This window comes from Pristis pectinata, chromosome 1 (assembly GCF_009764475.1).
Source record: "Pristis pectinata isolate sPriPec2 chromosome 1, sPriPec2.1.pri, whole genome shotgun sequence".
Taxonomy (NCBI): domain Eukaryota; kingdom Metazoa; phylum Chordata; class Chondrichthyes; order Rhinopristiformes; family Pristidae; genus Pristis; species Pristis pectinata.
This window is the reverse complement of record NC_067405.1, coordinates 74,958,791-74,978,884: the sequence shown is the minus strand read 5'-3', so window position 1 is coordinate 74,978,884 and position 20,094 is coordinate 74,958,791. Positions and strand designations below refer to the sequence as shown.

The window sequence follows — 20,094 nt, the reverse complement described above, 5'->3', positions numbered from 1 at the left end:
ATATCTCTAGCAGAGTGTCCTTCCAGAGTCTGTTGGGATACTTGGCATCTTCAGCTACACACGTGTAGAAAATAACTTGTGAATCAGGTATTGCACCCTCATGACTTTGTATCCCTATTGTTCGTCCTGTGCTGTTAATGCTAGAGTATTTCTTGCAGCACAAAAGCCAATTTATGTGGAGCCGGCTCACGTGGAAAACCAGTGTTAGATTTTACGGGGAAGCTTGTGGTGATGTTTGCAGGGGTCCACGTTTGGTCCATCCCCCAGGCAGAGCAGAGTCAGCCTGGATGCAGTCTCTCTGGAGACTGGGGTTAGAGTGCTACTCTCTGAGACACAGCTGGCCACTCAGAGGGGCTGGTTGTTCTGCAGGCACTTATCATTTCCAGAGTTGATTGGATATTCTCTTGTGACACCCCTTCAGGCTGTGGAGCTGGCCAAGTGGCAGGAGATGTTTGAGGAGGTTCCTGAGCCACTGTTGGAGACAGAGCGCAAGAACTGGATCTCCAGGCTGAGAGGAGTTGCTCTGAGCTCCGACGCATTCTTTCCGTTCCGGGACAATGTTGAGCGGGCCAAGAAGGTCAGTGTTGTCGGAAGCTCATGATGGCCCACTACCTTTAAATGCTGGGATGCTGTGGTGGTGTGCGGCGGGTTAATAGGGTGAACGTAGTTTGATGGCACACTTGCAAGGTTATGGAGGTTTTCTGGTAGGACTGGAGGGGCACCAATCTCCAGTGCTGAGCTGCTCTGAGCATCCTGTGGCAGATAGTGACCCTTGGGATCAGCACCCCTGGGAGGTACCTGCTTGGACTCGCTTTGGGGTGGGGCAGGGGGGTGAGTGGGCAGCCTTGCTGGCTGGTAGGAAACCAGGACTGCCCTAGCTCTCCATGGGATCACTATTGATTGTCAGAGGACCTTGAGGAAGAAGAAGAGAAACCAGAAAAGTTCTAGATAGAAAAAGTATTTAGTCAAAAAAGACATTTATTTATGAAATGGGGAGTGATGTTGGTGTTCAGGGGTACAGGAATTACAAGTTCTGCAAGCTCTTCGAAGGCAAAAGGCATGTTGGCCATTATTTATCAAGAGGATTTGAGTACGATAATAGAGACGTCTTGCTTCAATTAGGATATAGGACCCTGGTGAGACCACATCTGGAATAGTGTTTGCAACTCTGGTCTCCCTAGTGCAGCAAAGTAATTGCTTTATTATTGTCACATGTAATGAGATACAGTGAAAATTGTTTGCATGCCATCCAGACAGATCATTCCAGACATAAGTACATTGAGGTGGTACGAGGTTCACTGGGTTGATTCAGATACACAATGGCGTTTTGTATGAGGAGAGATCAAGTAGATTGGTCCTGTACTTTCTCGGTTTAGAAGTGTTGGAGGTGGTTTCAAATAAAACATACAAAATGCTTGCAGGGTAGATGTGAGGGAAATGTTTCTCAACTGAAGTGTCAGGAACCAGTGGTCATTATCAAAATACGTGGTTGGCTGTTCAGAACAGTTTTTAGAAGAAATTTCTACACTCAGAGGGTGGTGAGCCTTTGTATTCCATACCCAGGGGGTTCAGTCACTGAGTATATTTGAGAGAACAAAAAAATCAATAGATATTTAGGTGTGAAGGGATAAGGGCAGGAAAGGTAAATGATCACAGGGAGGCACAGTGAATAGAGCTGCTGCCTTACAGTGCTAGTGGCATGGGTTCAGTCCAGGCCATAGCTGCCATGTGGAGTTTGCACATTCTCCCTGTGACCGCGTTGGTTTCCTCTGGGTGCTCCGGTTTCCTCCCGCATCACAACGATGTGTGGGGATCGATTGACCATTGTGAATTGCCTCTAATGCACAGGAGGGTTGACAGAAATGTGGGAAGAATAAAATGGGAATAGCGTAAGTGGGTGTTTAATAGTGGGCATGGACTCTCTGCTGTATGACTCTGGCTCACAACCGTCTTATCGAATGGGAGCAGGCAAGAGGGGCTGCATGGCCTACCTCTCCTATTCTTTATGTTCAAGTTGGGATATGGGACTCTATCAAAGATATTTTGGAAGTCAAGGTAATTTACTTCTCTTATTACCTCTTCGTAAACTTCAGTGATGTTGGTCATGCAATCTTCATGTCTCTAAGACAAGTACTGTAGATCTTTGGTAGGGAAGGCAAGGGCTATAGTTTCAGTAAGACTTCCTTGCTTTTGTACTCAAACCCCCTTGGGACATTGAATGCCCTAACTGTAATTTAAGGTTACGCCCATTATTCTGATATTCCTGAAGGAAATAGTCTTTATACAGTGGCATGCAAAAGTTTGGGCACCCCCAGTCAAAATTTCTGTTACTGTGAATAGTTATGTGAGTAGAAGATGAACTGATCTCCAAAAGTCATAAAGTTAAAGAAGAAACATTCTTTTCAACATTTTAAGCAAGATTAGTGTATTTTTGTTTTGTACAATTTTAGAGTGAAAAAAGGAAAGGAGCACCATACAAAAGTTTGGGGACCAAGAGATTTGAGCTCTCAGATAACTTTTACCAAGTCTCAGACCTTCATTAGCTTGTTAGGGCTATGGCTTGTTCACAGTCATCGTTAGGAAAGGCCAGGTGATGCAAATTTCAAAGCTTTATAAATACCCTGACTCCTCAAACCTTGTCCCAACAATCAGCAGCCATGGGCTCCTCTAAGCAGCTGCCTAGCATTCTGAAAATTAAAATAAATGATGCCTACAAAGCAGGAGAAGGCTATAAGAAGATAGCAAAGTGTTTTCAGGTGGCCGTTTCCTCAGTTCGTAATGTAATTCAGAAATGGCAGTTAACAGGAACAGTGGATGTCAAGTTGAGGTCTGGAAGACCAAGAAAACTTTTGGGAGAACTGCTCGTAGGATTGCTAGAAAGGCAAATCAAAACCCCCGTTTGACTGCAAAAGACCTTCAGGAAGATTTAGCAGACTCTGGAGTGGTGGTGCACTGTTCTACCGTGCAGCGACACCTGCACAAATATGACCTTCATGGAAGAGTCATCAGAAGAAAACCTTTCCTGCGTCCTCACCACAAAATTCAGCGTCAGAAGTTTGCAAAGGAACATTAAACAAGCCTGATGCATTTTGGAAACAAGTCCCGTGGACTGATGAAGTTAAAATAGAACTTTTTGGCTGCAATGAGCAAAGGTATGTTTGGAGAAAAAAGGGTGCAGAATTTCATGAAAAGAACACCTCTCCAACTGTTAAGCACGGGGGTGGACTGATCATGCATTGGGCTTGTGTTGCAGCCAGTGGCACAGAGAACATTTCACTGGTAGAGGGAGAAATGAATTCAATTAAATACCAGCAAATTCTGTAAGCAAACATCACACCATCCGTAAAAAAAAATCTGAAGATGAAAAGAGGATGGCTTCTACAACAGGATAACAATCCTAAACACCTCAAAATCCACAATGGACTACCTCAAGAGGCACAAGCTGAAGGTTTTGCCATAGCCTTCACAGTCCCCCGACCTAAAGATCATCGAAAGTCTGTAGATAGACCTCAAAAGAGCAGTGCATGCAAGACAGCCCAAGCATCTCACAGAACTAGAAGCCTTTTGCAAGGAAGAATGGGCAAAAATCCCCCAAACAAGAATTAAAAGACTCTTAGCTGGTTACAGAAAGCATTTACAAGCTGTGATACTTGCCAAATGGTGTGTTACTAAGTACTGACCATGCAGGGTGCCCAAACTTTTGCTTTGGGCCCTTTTACTTTCTTGTTATTTTGAAACTGTAAAAGATGGAAATGAAAAAGTAATCTTGCCTAAAATATTAAAGAAATGTGTCATCTTTTACTTGCTTAGCTATTCACAGTAACAAATTTTGACCAGGGGTGCCCAAACTTTTGCATGCCACTGTATACTCTGTCAACATCTACCAATCAACTACTAGTATGTATTTAAGGGAACATGAACTTTCAAACCATTATATCATTCTGGTTAGTCTGCACTGTGCTTGCTCCATGTTCAGTATGTCCTCCGTGAGGTATCGTGTCCAGTAGTGCTGGTTCTCTGGCTTGCAGAAACACTTGCTCCAAGTATCAATCCCACTTTGTATGTTGTGTGTCTCATTGACAGGGACTGCTGATTGTAAATTCCAGCAAACTTGATCCCTTATCCCAGGTACGCCAACTTACAAGAATATCCATTTATATGGAGATCAATGCTATACATAGTACTTGGGTGATGTTTTCACCAGCCCCCTGTAGAAGGCCTGTCTTTTACATAACAGCCTCCTTGCAGTTACGCCTAACATACAATTTCCCTTCCTAATTGCTTGCTTCATCTACAAGATGATTTCCTCCCTTATACAGAAGGTCACCTAGGTTTCACAAAGCAAACCAGCAATAATTATTCCCAATTTGAAAGGTCCTTTTTATATTCCTCACCATGCTATATTCTACCTGTCCACATATTTTAGCCAGTATGAATTCTGTTGGAGACTTTGCATCCACTTTGCAGCTTGCTTTCTTGAGTAACTTAGTATTGTCAGAAAATTTGGGTACTTTACAGTTGGCTCCTTCATTTAAATCATTAATGTGCACTGTAAACAGTTCAAATCCAAACATCAATTCCTGTGGCAACTTACTGGTGCCAAGCCTTAAAATGATCTGTTTATCTCTGTGCATTCATTCTATTTTATTACCTTCAAAATCATGAGCACTTAGCGTGCTGGATCTTAATGGAATCCTTTTTGAAAAGCCAATTATCTACTAGTTGCCCTACATTTACTCTGAATGGGCGCTGATCAGAGTCCTAGAGTACAGAAACAGGCCCTGTGGCCCACCATGTCATTCCAATCATCTATACTAGACCCACTTACCAGCACTTTGTCCATTGCCTTCTATATCCTGATTCAAGTGCTGCTTAAATGTTGTGCGAGAGTTGGATTCCACCAACCCCTCAAGCAGTGAGTTCCAGATACCAACCACCCACTGGTTGGAAACATTCTCCTCTCAGATTTGTTCTGAATCTCTTGCCCTAAACCTATGCCCTCGTTTTAAACATTTCTGCTACTGTGCAAACCTTTCGTACAACTGTAAACCATAAACACATCAAATTCACCTTTTCTCTCTCCTTTCCACAGAGTGGAGTGGATTTCATCGCTGCCCCATCAGGGTCAGCAGCTGACCAGTTGGTGATCGATGCGTGCAAGCAGCTGGGTATAACTCTGTTTCACACCAACCTCCGACTCTTCCACCACTAGAAGGTTTGCCCACTGTTGCCGGCCCATCACTGGGCCCCAGTAGTAGGATGTTTTGTCTGCTGCTGTATTGATGTTGGAAATTGTTCTCTGGAGTCAAATGGTTACCAGGTTATAAATAAATCAGTCCAACATATTGCCTTGGGTTACTCTTGAGAATTGGAGTCATGCAGTGTTGTATTGGAGAGTTTGAAGTCTCAGCTGTAGCTATTTCTTGTTAACTTTTCCTCTACCCCACCCCAAGTATAGGTATTCCATTGGTCCCCCTCTTCATCCTCAGCCAAACTAAGGCCATAGTCAGCCACTGATGCTTGGGGAAAATGCTCAACCTAGAGTGGATTGCAGTGGCTGATGCAAATGGCCTGGGTGGGTTTGAGAAGAAGCTAAATAAAGTACAGGAGGGAGGAAAGAGTAAAAGAATGGGTGAAGGGGAGTGACAGAAAGTTCATGGGGACCTGTTCTAGCATAAATCCATTCAGCCCAATGGGTCTAATATGCTGCAGAATTCCCTTTCAGAAGTTACTTTAAGTTTGCTTCTTACCTCAGAGGAAGACCACACTGCTTTCTGTGGTGTTTAAAAGTTTTATTAAAACAAGGTTCATCTCTCCATTGTTAGGAAAGCACTGGCACTTAAACAGTCACTGATCACAGAAAATATACTAACAATTAAAATCTTCTGGCACCAGTTGCATCCTTGTTTATTCAACGGTATAAGAATTAAAGAGAATAACACACTGCAGGAGGGAGAAAATACTGATAAATAACAGCTGGTTCAGTTACACAATTACAACTTTGATCACCTGACACGGGGAGGGGAGGTTCAATAGTATTTGAAGAGAAGGGTGTGCATTTTATTAATTAGCGATGCTGCTTGTTTAACCCATGTGTAGCTTATAAAGGCCTGGTCTATCAGTGGGTTTGTGGATGGATTTTCTTCATTGCAGTTGCAGGTTTAAAGCCAACCTGTAACCATTTCCTTTGAGGTCTTTAGTTGCCATTGGCTCTTGCTGGTGGACATTCACTGACGTAGCAGGTGAGGCTGTGACGGCTTAGGTTGGAGGAAGCAGAGAGGTTGCGAGTGTGAGCGCAGAAGCTGGGAGAGTGCAGTTGGGTGGGCTAGAAACAGGGCCAGGCAGCTCCTGTCCCATGCTCGCAGCTTTGCTCTTGCCGTCTGCCACCTTACTCCAAGCTGTGAGAGTCGGCCAGCACGTCTCTGGGGCCACCACATTCCACTGGGCAGTGCACATACTGAGTAGTGAGAAGGAATGCACAGGGTTAGTAACTGGCCAGCACTCTGAACACCAAGCAACCTGTTGTTGGTGCAAAGTCAAAGTTGAGTGTGTTGTCATATGCACAAGTACAATGCACCCCCAACTCCTTGAGAATGTTCTGCAACCGCTCAGACATACTTGACCCTGGAGGCAACACACCATCTTGGTGTCTCGTCTGCAGCCACAATCTCCCTAACTGGCAAGTCTCCTATCACTATCAGTTGGTTTCACTGCACCCTTCCCTACTGAGCCTCAGAGCTGGTCACAGTGCTACAGACCTGGCAGCTGCTGCTGCTGCTGCTACTGCTACTGCCCTCCAAAAGGTCATTTCCCCCCCCCCCCCCCCAACAGTATCCAGAGGTATACCTGTTGCTGAAGGGCATAACCCCAGGAAAACCTTGCACGGTCTGCCTACACCCTTTTCCAGAGTCAGAGTTAAATTCCACCTGCCATTCCTTTGCCCACTTTCCCAGCTGATCTAGATCCTGTTGTAACTTTAGGTGGCAACCTTCACTGTCCACCACACCACCATTTTTGGTGTCATCTCCAAACTTACTAATCGTGCCACCTACATTCTCTTCCGTATCATTAATACATGATGAACAATGAAGGACCCAGCACCAAATCCTGCCCAAATCAGTGGTCAGAGTCCTCAAATCTGACAAGCAACTCTCTACTACGACCCTCTGCCTCTTAGTGCCAAGCCAATTTTGTATCCAGTTTGCTGTGTCATGTGTTCCGACCTTTGAAGGCCTTGCTAAAGTCCATGCAGCTAACATCCACTGCCCTGCCCTCGTCAATCCTCTTGGTCACCTCCTTTTAAAAAAAACTCAAAATGAAATTTGTGAGATGTGATCTCCCACAAACAAAGCCATGCTGGCTATCCCCCCATCAGTCCCTGCCTTTCCAAATGAAAATAAATCCTGTCCCTTAGAATCCTCTCCAGTAACTTTCCCACCGCTGATGTTAGGCTCACCAGCCTGTTGTTCCCTAGCTTGTCCTTGCAACCTTTCTTAAATAAAGGCATAGCCACCCTCCAGTCTTCCAGTACCCTCACCCATGGCTAATGAAGATAGAAAAGTCTCTGTCAGGGCCCCAGCAATCTCCTCCCTTGCTTACCCCACAATGTCCTAGGATACACCTGGTCAGGCCTTGGGGATTTATCTACCTCATACTTCCTCCTTCGTAATGTTGATACACTTCAGGATATTACTGTTCTCTTCCCCAAACTCACTAGCTTCCTTCTGCACAGTAAATACGGACAAGTAGTATTCATTTAAGACCTCGTCCATCTCCTGTGGCTCCTCACATAGATGACCACCCTGATCCTTAACAGGACCTACTCTCTTCCTTAGATACCCTTTTAATCTGCTTATAGAATCTTTTAATATTCCCCTTTATCTGCCAAGAACATCTCATGTCCCCTTTTTGCCTTCCAATTCCCTTGTGCTCAAGGGACTGACTTTATCTCAGCTGCCTATACCCAACATATGCCTTTTTCCTGACCAGAGTACCTTGTCAACCAAAGGGTCCCTAATCCTACCAGCCTTGCTCTGCACCTCAAGAGGAACACACTGGCCCTGAACACTTGCCATCTCAGTTTTAAAAACACCCCACTTGCCAGACGTCCCTTTACCTGCAAACAGCCTCTCCCAATCAACCTTTGCCAGTTCCTGTCTAATGCCATCAAAATTAACCTTTCCCCAATTTAAGACTAACTTTTGGACCAGTCCTATCTTTTTCCATAACTATGTTAAAACTAATAGAATTATAGTCACTGGCCCCAAAGTGCTCCCCTGTTGACACATTAGCCACCTGCCCAGGCTCATTTCACAATCAAAGGTTGAGTGTAGCCCCTTCTCTAGTAACCCCATCTTCATTTTCCTTCAGAAAACTTTCCTGGACACATAAGAAATTCTGCCCTATCTAACCCCTTAGCATTATGGCAGTCCCTGTCAATATTAGGGAAGTTAAAATCCTTTACTACTCCAACTCTATTTATTATTCCTTCAAATTCTCCCTACAAATTTATTCCTAATTACTATTGACTATTGAGAGGCGTAAACTATAATCCTATTAAAGCAATCCCCATTTTCATTTCTGAGTTCTACCCAATATGGCCTTGCTGGACATCCCTTTGGAATATTCTTCCTAATCAAGACTGCAACTCTCCTTCCTCTCGTGCCTCCACCTCTGTCACACCAGAAGTATCTGTACTCTGAAATACTGAGCTGCCCATCCCTCAACTATGTTTCTGTGATAGCTATAATATCCCAGTCCCATGTGCCTATACATGCCCTGAGTTCATCTGCCTTACCCATCAGACTTCTTGCATTAAAATAAATACTAAATAAATATAGCCCATCAGATTTTCCTTGTCCTGCCTCTGCCTGTCCTACTGGATTTGCTCGCTTTAATCTCTATATTTGCTTCTTCTTTCTCATCTGATACACTACTGCTTTGGGTCCCACCCCTCAATGGACTAGTTTAACTCTCCAGAGTAGTGCCAACAACTCTCCTTGCCAGGATATTGGTCCTCATTTAACCCTTCAGTTCAGGTGCAACTTGTCCCTTTGTGCTGGTCACCTCTTCCCCAGAAGTGATCCTGATGGTCCAAGAACCTGAATCCCTCCTGCCTGCACCAGATCCTCACCCACGCATTCATCTGCTCGATCCTATTCCTACCCTCAATAGCATGCGGCACCAGTTGTCATCCAGAGATTACAACCCTTGAGGTCCCGTATTTTAACCTTCCTGCTATCTGTCTGTGTTCACTCTGCAGGACCTTGTGCCTTTTTCTACATACGTCATTAGTAACAATATGTATAATGACATCTGGCTGCTCACCTCCCTCTTGATAATGTCCTGCAACTGCTCGGAGTCTTTTCACCATCCTGAAGTCTTGTTTGCAACCACAGCAGCTCTTGCCTGTCCCCTAACTATAAAGTTTCCTATCACTATAGCTCTCCTTGACCCCATCCTCCCTTGCTATTCAGCAGAGCCAGTCATAGTGCCACAGACCTGGCTGCTGTTGCTGCTCTCCTCTGAAAAGACTGTGCCCCTACCCCCCCCAAACTTATTACAAGGGAATCCTGCACCCCTGGTCTACCTGTGGAGTGACCGCCTCACTAAAGCCCTCAGCATCCTGTAGTTTAAGAGAAGTCTTGCCCTACTGCGCCCTTTCAGGGCTGGTACTCACCCTCGGCCTATCGTTGGTGGTCGGCTGGCCAGGGAAGTTGCCTCCGTCTCTTGTGGCATCAGGTCTGGGTCTTCGGCAGTTGTCACAGCGCCAGCCCTGGAATCAAGACGTGCATGAGGGGCAAATGAGGCCGGTGGCCTTGAACACAGTATGAGCACCCTTCAAGTTAAATGTGACGTCTGGTCCTGTGACCACTGCCCAATGGTGCAGAATGATTTTAAAGAGATTGTGGGCAGGAGAAAAGGAGGGTGAGGTTCAGAGTCCGGGGGGGGGGGGGGGGGGGGGGGGAGGGGGAGAGAGAAGGGAAAAGAACGGTCAGCTTCTGGAGGATTACTAGGAAGTTACAAAAGGAAGATGAAACTGAGGATGGTAAAATGGATGTGCTGCTGGAGCAAGAACTAATAATGCAAGTCAGCAACTACAGGGGGAAGAGGCGAACTGGACTTGCCCAATTCTTCAAGGATCTCTTGTGACTAAATCAGTCTCAGGGCAAGACTTTTTCCCTCCTTTCCCACTTTAAGGGCTCTTCAGGTGAGTGGGAATAAGATGAGCACAAGTGTGCAGAGGGTTGGGTCACACATGGGGCAGGCTGTCGGTGGGTTCTTCACCTACCAGTGGCAGGTGCTGTGGCAGGTAGTGCAATACCTCGCAGCTCTTGTGACCCAGCTTCGATCCTGACCTCCAGCATTGTCCGTGTGGAGTGTGTGACTGCATGGGTTTCACCCGGGTGCTCCAGTTTCCTCCCAAGTCCCAAAGATGGTAGATTAATTTGCTACTGTATTATTGCCCCGAGTGTGTGGGTGGCAGAATTAGGAGGGAGTTGCTGGGAATGTGCAGGAGTCTGTAGCTAGGGTTTAGGGAAAAATGGAAGGGGGCACAGGGACATATGGGATTGCTCTACCAGGAACAGGCAAGGACCCATTTGCCTGAATGGCTTCCTTGTGGCATTATAAGTGAAGAGAACTCTGACAACTGTACCTTTACCAATGCTCCTGAACCCCACCCCCTTAACCATGCCCCTCTGGCGTTTGCAGACAACAGCAGAACTTGTGACCTTCCCCCTTCCGAGCTTGCAGAGGATATCGCAGAAAGCAAGTGGCATGAAGATTCAGAACTTGAGTTGGTACGGACACTAGTTTCCAAAAAATGAAACCAGTGTTTGCAGAGAATGCACTTGGAATCATCCTTCACCCCTCGATATCAAGACTGGTCTCCAAAAGCAATTGCTCTGAGTGTGTCACTGCGTCCCTGCTGCTACAGACAGGTTCTCGCGCAGCAGGATTCATGTGCAGTGGATGCGTGGCTGAAAGTAACAGCACAGACATGGGGCAGGCAGGATGTGGAGGGCAGGATGTGGAGGGCAGGATGGGACCCACTTGCTCAGAATGACAATGTTCTCTGTACTTGTTCAAATTGTCGCACATTCCCAGGTGTGGTGGAACACAACGGCGAATCTGCAGGACTCTGTACAGTGCTGATTGGTGGAGATGAGGGTGTAGGGGTGGAATTGGCTGCTGCTTCTAAGTCTGTAGAAGAGAACTTGCATTCCTAAAGAACCCATCACAACCCTGGGACATTCAGAGTGGGTTACAGCTGATCCTTTTTTTTTGGGAATGCAGCTACCAATGTAATTTAGGAAACACAGGAACCAACTTGTGCAAAGCACAATCCCACAGAAAGCAAAAACCATATATAGTAATTTCCACATTTACAGAAGGGATGTATTCCAGGGATACGCTCTAGGTGAAATTCTGTAAATTGAGAAGACATTTTGGGTATTTAGTACCATATCCCTCCATGTGGAGATGGTATACCATTCATTATAACAAAGAATACCTCTGTGAATCAAAGGCATGCATGCACCCTAAGGAGTCACTGGCATGATAGCAAAATCCCTAAATAAATTGGTATTTGCTTCTTGTGCTCCCTAGATTACAAGGGCAGCAGCACTTCAAAATAACTGCATTAGCTCGAAACCGTTTTGGATATCCCAAGGCACAATAGGAATGCAAGCTCTCTTTTTAAAGTTGGAACAACAGAGCTTCAGCTCAACCTGCCTTCCAGCAACCTCTGACCACACCCCCACTCCCCTCCCTTCTACCATTAATCAGCACTGCAGAGTCCTGCAGTTTCATGGCTGTGTTGTACCACACCTGGAATGCCTGATGTTTCCAACCAGCAATGCTTTCCCTGCCAAGTATTTTTCCGAGATTCTTAAGTCCAGGCAGAAGTCCAGAGTTGCGTAGTCAAATCTATTACATCCATCCACAGGCAAACAGGGCCTTGCTTTAGCAACTTATTCCTGAATGCATCATCCAAACTGCACTGGGGTGTCAGCCTGGATCTTGTGCTCCACATCAGGGGCGGAACTTGGACTTGGAGAAGAGAGTGCCATACATTGAAAGCAGAATCAACTCTTCAACATTTTACTACATCAGTGTTTCCTGCTTATGATACCAGTGGAAATCATCACCATCTGTTCCTCTGAAACACGAAATAACAGGTTGGATCTGGATGAATTTCACCTTGTACGCTTTCAGTTATTGAGAGAGTACTCCGGGAAAATACTAAGGCAGGTCGCAATGTAATAATAATCTTTAGGAAGTTTAGATATTGAGACAAAGTACCTGGTGTCCTCCTAAGCAGGTGCATGAGCAAATGGCGCCAAGGTACTCCTTCTGCCACTGTTCCCCTACGTTGTACATGTTCCCTTGATCGTAACATGATGCTTCATCTGTGCATTGAACAAACACACGATTAGCACAAACACTTTGATTGACCAACCTACACAATGTAGCATTGTGTCAGAGATAGCCAAGAGCCTTCAGGAGGTATACGAGGTATATAGAGGTGTACAAGATAAGAGGCATAGATCAAGTGGACAGTCAGAGACTTTTTCCCCAGGGCGACAATGGCTAACACGAGGGGACATAATTTTAAGATGATTGAAGGAAGATAAGGGGGATGTCATGGGTAGGGCAGATATATTTAAGAGACTCTTAGATATACACATGAATGATAAAGAAATTGGGGGGGCTATGTGGGAGGGAAGGATTAGATAGATCTTAGAGCAGGATAAAATGTCGGCACAACATTGTGGGCTGAAGGGCCTGTACTGTGCTATAATGTTCTATGTATGCTAGATTAAGGGTGCAGAGGTCGAAATCTTAATGGGAGGCTTGGGGGGGGGGGGGGTGGTGGCTGGTGAAACACTACACTCTGCCTTGACTAAATTGGTGTGAGTGGGGTTTGGTGCTAAAGGTCCAGGGGATTAGCCTGGGTTCCTCAATTTTTAAAGCACCAATATGTGCGGAGAAGCTGACAAGTCAGGAACGGCAGGCAGATTGTGGAGCTGCCACTGAAACCCAATGCTGCTTAGTCCTTAATGCAGACATAGGATGGGACCAACTAACTGTGTGGCAAACTTAGAGGTGGTGGGCAGAGGGAGACAACTGTGGAATGTGCAAGCACATGCACACACACACAAAGGGTGGAATTCATCCTAGGTCACTAGGTATATGCAAAATACACCTGTGGCTGTAGAGTGCATAATGCTTCCAAGAGTGTGCCACTTTGATTTCAATGGGGCAGATTAGCCATTGTCTATTTCCGGGCCTTGGTGGCCAACTTCTGTTCCTATGTTCCACAGTGGAAAAGTTTCCCATCGTGGCGCAGGTAGGACTGGACTCTTGTTCTCGGGCCAGAACACCTTGGAGAGTTTGACTGGGTGGCCCAAGCCTTCTAGGACTGCCAAATGCACACCCGATCCCTGCTGCTGTCCAGGGACTGATAGAACCTCAAGGACAAGGGAAATCTGGTAAAAGACAGGACAACAGCTCCAGTGGCATTTGCCCATCAACTTACGTGGTTCACATTTATATTCTCCCTTTCTGTTGCCCAGACAAGTGCAGCTGACCATTTGGCCATTCTCATCGCGCCGATCCCATTTCTCACCCACTTTATAGTTGTTGCCGCCATCGTGGCACCATTCTGGACAGGAGAGATAGTGAAGTCAATGGTTACTGAATCACACTCGCCAACACAAGCAAGTAACAGTCCACCCTCAGTGCCCCTTTCAGTGGGGCTTCCCTTCACCCCCACTTTGCATTCATCTTTTAGCTGACAGTGGTCATACAAGGCTGTAAGTAGCTGCCTAATCACCACAAGCCAACCAAGGTCAGCCCCATCTAACTGGCTGTCCACAGTATCCTGGGTGTAACAGGCTCAATCCCAGAGTGGGCAGTTGTGTTCTGTGGAATAATGGGCGACAATGTAATTTTTCTTCTACCTTAATAACTTCAAAGGAGGACATTGGTTCAATGTGCTCGCTCATGGTAACAGATACTAAACTAGTTCCGTGCCCCCAGCATTTTACTTTGTCGTAACGTAATCCTTTCAATGAAGTTATCCAATTCCTTTTTGAATGTTACGATTGAATCTGCCATTGTGCCAGATCACAAAAACATCCATCATCCCTCATACCAGTCGGTTTAATTTGCCTCTAAATTGGTACCTTCTGTTTCTAGGCTCTGCCAGTGGAAATCTTCCCCTCAATAAAACCAGCCAAACTACAAATACCCTTGATAAGTCTCCTTGCCCACCTCATTGCTAGTATTAAATCTGCACCTTCTACAATGCCTTGTTTGTGATGACACAATACGCCAGCTGAGGACAAATTACTAATGTGGAGAGGTTTAGTACAACTTCCTTGCTTTTGTGTCTAATGTTCCTTTATAAAGCCTGGGTAAATTTTATAAACTAAAAAAGCCAGTGATGAAACAAGTGGTCATTCAACAAACTAATATAACCATCTTTGCATAAAGCAACATGTTTTAAGATGCATTTCAATATACTTCCTCAGACACATGACAAAGCAGTTCGTTCACACGTGTATCCTAAGTTCCAAGAAAACTCACTCCATCCTAAGTGTTCCACTGTTGGCCACTGTTCCAACTTCTTGGTCTGATCACTGTTTGGAAGCAAAGCATTATCCATGTGATCACTGAGGTCACATGTCAAATGGTCATTTCTGAAAGCTTGCATTGGCTGTGGAATTGTCAACCAATGCGCCCTGGCCATGTTTGCTTATTTCAGTGCTCTTTACAGAAATTAGTTCATCTCAAACATGCCGAGGGGAGGCTTGTGTGACCGGGTGAGGGTAGCTGGAGTGAGGTTTGGAGAAGATGCCAGACTACTCACTAGATGAGTCACACTTGAAATAACCATTTCCATAACCTATGCATATGCACCACAGCTTGAATCCGGTCTCGGACAATCGTTCCCACTCCTCGCCGACTGCATAGTTGGAATTAGTGACAGTGTCAAAGCAGAACTCCTGTGAAGGGGCAGAGCGTTCTGGTTGGTTGGGAGCTGCGGGGGAGAAACAAAAATGGCGTCATTAAACTGGGACCATCTGGGCAATCATGACTAACCAAGCCCAAAACTTTTCAGTGGTCATTCATGACTCGCTTCTCACATTAGGCTGAGTACAGAGTTGAAAGTCCTGTGTGGTACTGCAGCACCGTCTGAGGTGCTGCCTCATAGGTGGGTTTACCATGGCTCCATTGTGCTGGCCAGTTTTTACTTGTAGTACATCAATGCATTCTGTACTAACTTTATGGAACTGCACTGTGTAATGAATTGACCTGTATGATCGGTATGCAAGACAAGTTTTTCACTGTACCTTGGTACAAATGACAGTAATAAACCAATACCAATGACCACACTCACACTGCCGTTTGTGGGATTGTTGGACCGAAACCAGGTGCTGTATTTTACAGAATGGTAGAACTGTTACTGTGTGAGGCCATTCAGCCCATCAAGTCTACGCTGTGTCCAGGTAGAATCCCATTCTACAGCACTTTCCCACTGCCCGGCAAGTCATACCCTGTCAAGTGCCTCTCCAATTACTCTTTGAAGGCCATGACTGATTCTGCCCCCATTTCCCTTTTCAGATCATTATTCCTCACATCCTTGTATCTTTTATTCAGGAATGACATCAGCTGAAATTCCATTTACTCCCCACATGCAATAGTGAAAACAACCCAAAAGAGACTTTACTTTGCGATGTCCCGGCATTGTGAAACGCCCGACATAACCGGAGGTTGTTCTGCCAGAAGTGTCTGCAACCCTGCAATAATAATTGCAGAGGCACTGGACCAAGAGGCAGATTCAAGCTCAGCGGGTTTAGTCTGCGGGACTGGCCGAACTTCCCCTTAAGTAGGGGTAATGGGACCCATCGGGATGCTCTGAGCCGACACAGATTCAGTGGGCCGAATGGCCTCCTTGTACGTTACAGGAAAATCTGAGAGAGAATTGCTGCCAAAGGACTGGATAGGAACCTGCCGGTGGGAACAGTGTAAGCAATGAAACGTCATCTCATGGCAAGGTATTCCAACATATGCACAGAAAGATCCCACAAAAACGTGCTAAGGACCAGACCATCTGTGTCAGGGTTAAACAGTAGCCAGGGAAGAATGCCACTGCTCTTCAATCAAAATATTTCAATGGGGTCTTTAGGGTTCACAGGGAGCAATAGAGGTGGATCCTAACACTGTGACTGAGAACCCATCCCTGAGTGAAGGGGGGGAGAACAATTCCTGTCCTAGAGCTGGGGGGGGGGGTGGTGGTGGTGGTGGCGGTGGTGAGAAAAATTGATCTCTGTTCCAGAGTGAAGGGGCGGAGTGGGGGAAAAACTATCCTGGTTCTGTGTTGGAGGGAAGTGGGCTACCCACAGAGAACACGACTGGTGTATGTGTGGTTGTGGGCAGACGTGAATGTCTGGAATTTTAACGAGCAGAATATTTTTCGAAGAGGAGTGATAAATTCCCTGGAGACAGCAGAGGAAGGGGTCTGCCTTGTGTGCAGGGGGTCACCCAATACACGCATATATACTCCAAATCACAAGGGCAACCTTTCACATCTGTACACTCCTCTCTTCAGGTCCATTCTAGCCCGAACTCTGGACATTACTTGTGTGGTTAGTTTATTCAAAAGGCACAGGCTACTTCACATTGACTAAAGTGCATTACTCTCCACTGCACAGCGAATGTGACTGCCACTAATAAATACCCGACTCTCCAGGCCCATGTACGTGATGAGTGTGGACATCTCTACAGCCCAGACTGGGACAGGATGCACGTGGCCAGGATGCAGCATGTACACCTGCGCTGGATTAAAGCATACACACAGGCCACTTGTACTCAGTACCAATTCATCTGAAGGAGACCACATGGATTCATGAGACTGGCAGAGCACCGCGCCCCCCCCCCCCCCCACCTCCCCGAGGCAGACCAACTGACAGTAACCACCTTGTTGCCACATTCAGTTGCCAAACTGCTTTCACCCAGCCACAAGGAGGGTTTTGGTGCACTTCCGAAGTCAGAGCACTCTTGAGTATTCCTCTTCGCTGCCAGAACATGGTGTTTAAATGGTTTAAAACAGCCACAGGATCAGAACAGGGCAGAGTGACCATCCAGCCTCTCAATCCTAACTTCATTCCCCACCTTTGTTACACAATCTTATTGGTGGAAATCCATGAGCTTCAAACCAGCAGAACTCACAATGAGCAAAACATCACTTGCCACCCAGCTTGTACACCTTATACACGGTTCAGTTTCACTATTCACAGCTTGAAGTGTGGCCAGGGTTGACAGACTGGAACTTGGGTGACCTTCCTTCTAATGCAAACATCTCATGGCAAGTAGACTGGCTGCCCGTCTCTCGCACTGGAGTTGGCAGCTTGGTTGGCTGTGGAGTCTCTAGTGGTGGGTGGGAGTGCTGATTAACTCTGAAATTTTGAGGGGGAATTGCCAGAAACTTGCTTTGAATGTAGTACTGCAATGGAGGGGGTGGGGGGGGGGGTGCCCACAGGGTGGTAGGTGGAGAAGGCAGAGTGGAATAGTCCACTGGTTGCAGATCTACTGTACTGCCAATAGGGTCCTGTCGCTCGTTCACGTTACCTGGGAACCTCAACGTTGGACCAGAGCACATCTTATGCCACTGCTCAAATACTACTTGATTGCAGGTGCTGCCAAAGAAAGGTGGTCCATGTGTAAGGGCACCAGAGACCAGGGGGTTTTAATGCCTACCCCTTCTGAACCGAATTTGGCTGCATGCATGGGTAATGGGGGTGGGGGCGGGGGAAAAGGTCTGGCAGGAGGTGGGTGGGGAACAGCTCAGTGAGGAGGGGGAGGGGGCAGAGAGGTGGAAGGCCACCTTGGTGAGGAGAAGTGGACAGGTTGAGGAGAGGGGCAGGCAAACCAGGTGGAGCTAGGTTGGTTAGCTGGGCTGCTGCTGATGGAGGTGGGGAGAGTCCCCACAGGTGATGGCGGGTAGAACTGGGTGGTGTCAGGAGGGGGTGGGGTTGTTGGGGGGTGTGGGTGGGAGACGAAAATACACAAAGGATCTGTAGAAGTTTCTTACCACCTGAGCCTTCATATTGCTGCAACAGTTAGACTCAGACTTACGTTGTTGATTAGCGGTGATTGTTTCCTCCAATATTACGTGTTTATCATTACCATTCAGGGCTTCCACTACTACGTTGTACTGCTCCCCGTATTTAAGGCCATGAAGCATAGCGTAAGATAAGGTTCCTGGTACCCGCACCTGGAAGGGCAGACATATCAGCTTTTCACCACAGCAACCCTGGCCTCACCCTAACAAACGTATTCCCTTTGACCTACCAATCCTTGACAGCTGCTTAAAACTGCCCTGTTTTTCTCCCTTTCCCAGTTCTGACGAAGTCTTTGACCTGAAATGTTAACTCTGTTTCTCTCTCCACAGATGCTGCCTGACCTGCTGAGTGTTTCCAGCACCTTCAGCCACTCTGGTTTCCCAATATAATCAAGGACATGCTATCCTTTTTTATTTTGTGGAAGGGGTTACTCTGGCCTCTGACTGAGGGGTTTGAATAAATGCACCTCCTTTTCCTTAAACATCACAGGATTGATCTTTGGATGGGATGGGGGTCGGGGCCTCTTGATGTTTCAGTGAGCCAGACAGGACCTGGGGCTTTTGAACAGGATAGACAAGGGTTTATTGATCTCAGTTGTGGATCCCTAGGATAGTGCTGTGGCACAGCTAGTAGAGCTGCTTCCTCACACCTCCAGTGATCCAGGTTCAATCCTGACTGCTGGCGAGTTTGCCTGTACAGGGGATCCACCAAATGACCTGAGGGAGTGATGAAGGCAGGGACTCTCACCACATTTTCATAAGCATCCAGACAAGCATTTGAATCGCCAAGGTATAGAAGGCTTGGAAGCAAATATGGGCCAGTGGTTCTAGTAAAGTTAAGTACAATGGCCAGCATGGGCAGAGTGGGCTGAAGAGCCTGTCTGTGCTCTAGGACTATGACTAACCTAGTGCCATTCTTCTCCTCCTCCAACCATTCCAAAACTAATTGGAAGTTCTTCCTTTGTGATTAACTAGGATTTCAGATTCTCAGGCATAACATTGATAGAACATGCAATCAGGAAATCTCTAGTTACCTGCAGGAGTAGTTTGTCACTCTCAGCTGGGTAACACGAGACCAGGTACTCGTTGGCGTCAGCAACAGGGTTCCAGGAGATGGTGTACGTCTGCAGTGCATCGTTTCCATACGGCTGGCCACCAGTTCGCTCTGGTTGCCGCCCACTCTCCTCCACGAATTCTGCTTGGTGGTGACGGGACGGCAAGGTGGGAGTGACGACATAGTGCTCCAGCACTCTGTTGCCCTCACCTTCCTGCTGGCCTAATGTGCTGTTGATTGGCTTGACGTGGGTGGAGGGATGTCGCCGATGGCTGTCGTGATTATCCACCTCAGTGGGGATTGGATGACTCTTGGGTGGCTGCCAATGGCCTTGATCCGATCCTGAAACTGATAGACCATTCCGCTTGTCATGACTGGAATCTGTGAGCGGCCTTGACGAGTCAAGGGGCAAGTGACCACTCCAGGACCCAGGCTGCTGGTGTCTTTCAGGCGGGAGGAAAGTGGTAAGCTGCGGGAAGAGGGCTTCTGAAGCAGAAGAGTGATGCAAGGTTAGTAAGCTGCCCGCAGCAATAATTGCTTCTGATGGCTGCACAGAGCAGGGTTAAAACAAGCTGGGAACCAGCGAGGATGGTCTGCACACATTGAACGCAGCATGCATTAAGGGCAGCACGGGCTGTGCAGCAGCACCTATGGTGAGGAGGCGGAGGAGCGCGCTGAGCCAGGGTGCAGGTTGGCTGAAACAAGAGCTCGGTGGACAAGGAGGCCAGCTACAGAACATGCTGCAGCATCAGACCACTGATACCATTTAGTAATTGAGTGAGGGAACACAGTGCGAGGAACTGTCCAACTCAAGGGGAAGTATAATCCAGCAAGGCTTCAGTAATTCTTGGCCACACCAGAGACACTCGACAAACTACCAAGACGTAATGTAAACAGTGGGAACTGT

At 46.7% G+C, this 20,094-nt stretch overlaps 2 protein-coding genes across 5 annotated transcripts in view; one reads left to right on the top strand and one right to left on the bottom strand.

Annotated features, from left to right (window-relative positions):
- The window catches only part of atic (5-aminoimidazole-4-carboxamide ribonucleotide formyltransferase/IMP cyclohydrolase), a 31,551-nt gene extending 26,206 nt beyond the window's left edge, over nt 1-5,345 (top strand). The window contains exons 15-16 of the mRNA XM_052029446.1: nt 422-577; nt 5,093-5,345. Of these exons, the coding sequence (XP_051885406.1) occupies nt 422-577; nt 5,093-5,212 (276 nt within the window). The 3' untranslated portion in view covers nt 5,213-5,345. The remainder of the gene's footprint in view (nt 1-421; nt 578-5,092) is intronic.
- A 114-nt stretch (nt 5,346-5,459) lies between these two features.
- LOC127577820 (fibronectin-like) overlaps nt 5,460-20,094 on the bottom strand; it is a 90,326-nt gene continuing 75,691 nt past the window's right edge. For 2 of the 4 annotated variants that reach the window (XM_052029406.1, XM_052029424.1), the window contains 7 exons: nt 19,168-19,673; nt 18,148-18,286; nt 14,879-15,049; nt 13,544-13,669; nt 12,307-12,413; nt 9,680-9,775; nt 5,460-6,457 (listed from right to left, as the gene is read on the bottom strand). In XM_052029406.1, coding sequence (XP_051885366.1) covers nt 6,389-6,457; nt 9,680-9,775; nt 12,307-12,413; nt 13,544-13,669; nt 14,879-15,049; nt 18,148-18,286; nt 19,168-19,673 — 1,214 coding nt within the window. In that variant the 3' untranslated portion in view covers nt 5,460-6,388. The remainder of the gene's footprint in view (nt 6,458-9,679; nt 9,776-12,306; nt 12,414-13,543; nt 13,670-14,878; nt 15,050-18,147; nt 18,287-19,167; nt 19,674-20,094) is intronic. The other 2 variants (XM_052029414.1, XM_052029433.1) reach the window with 1 other exon arrangement.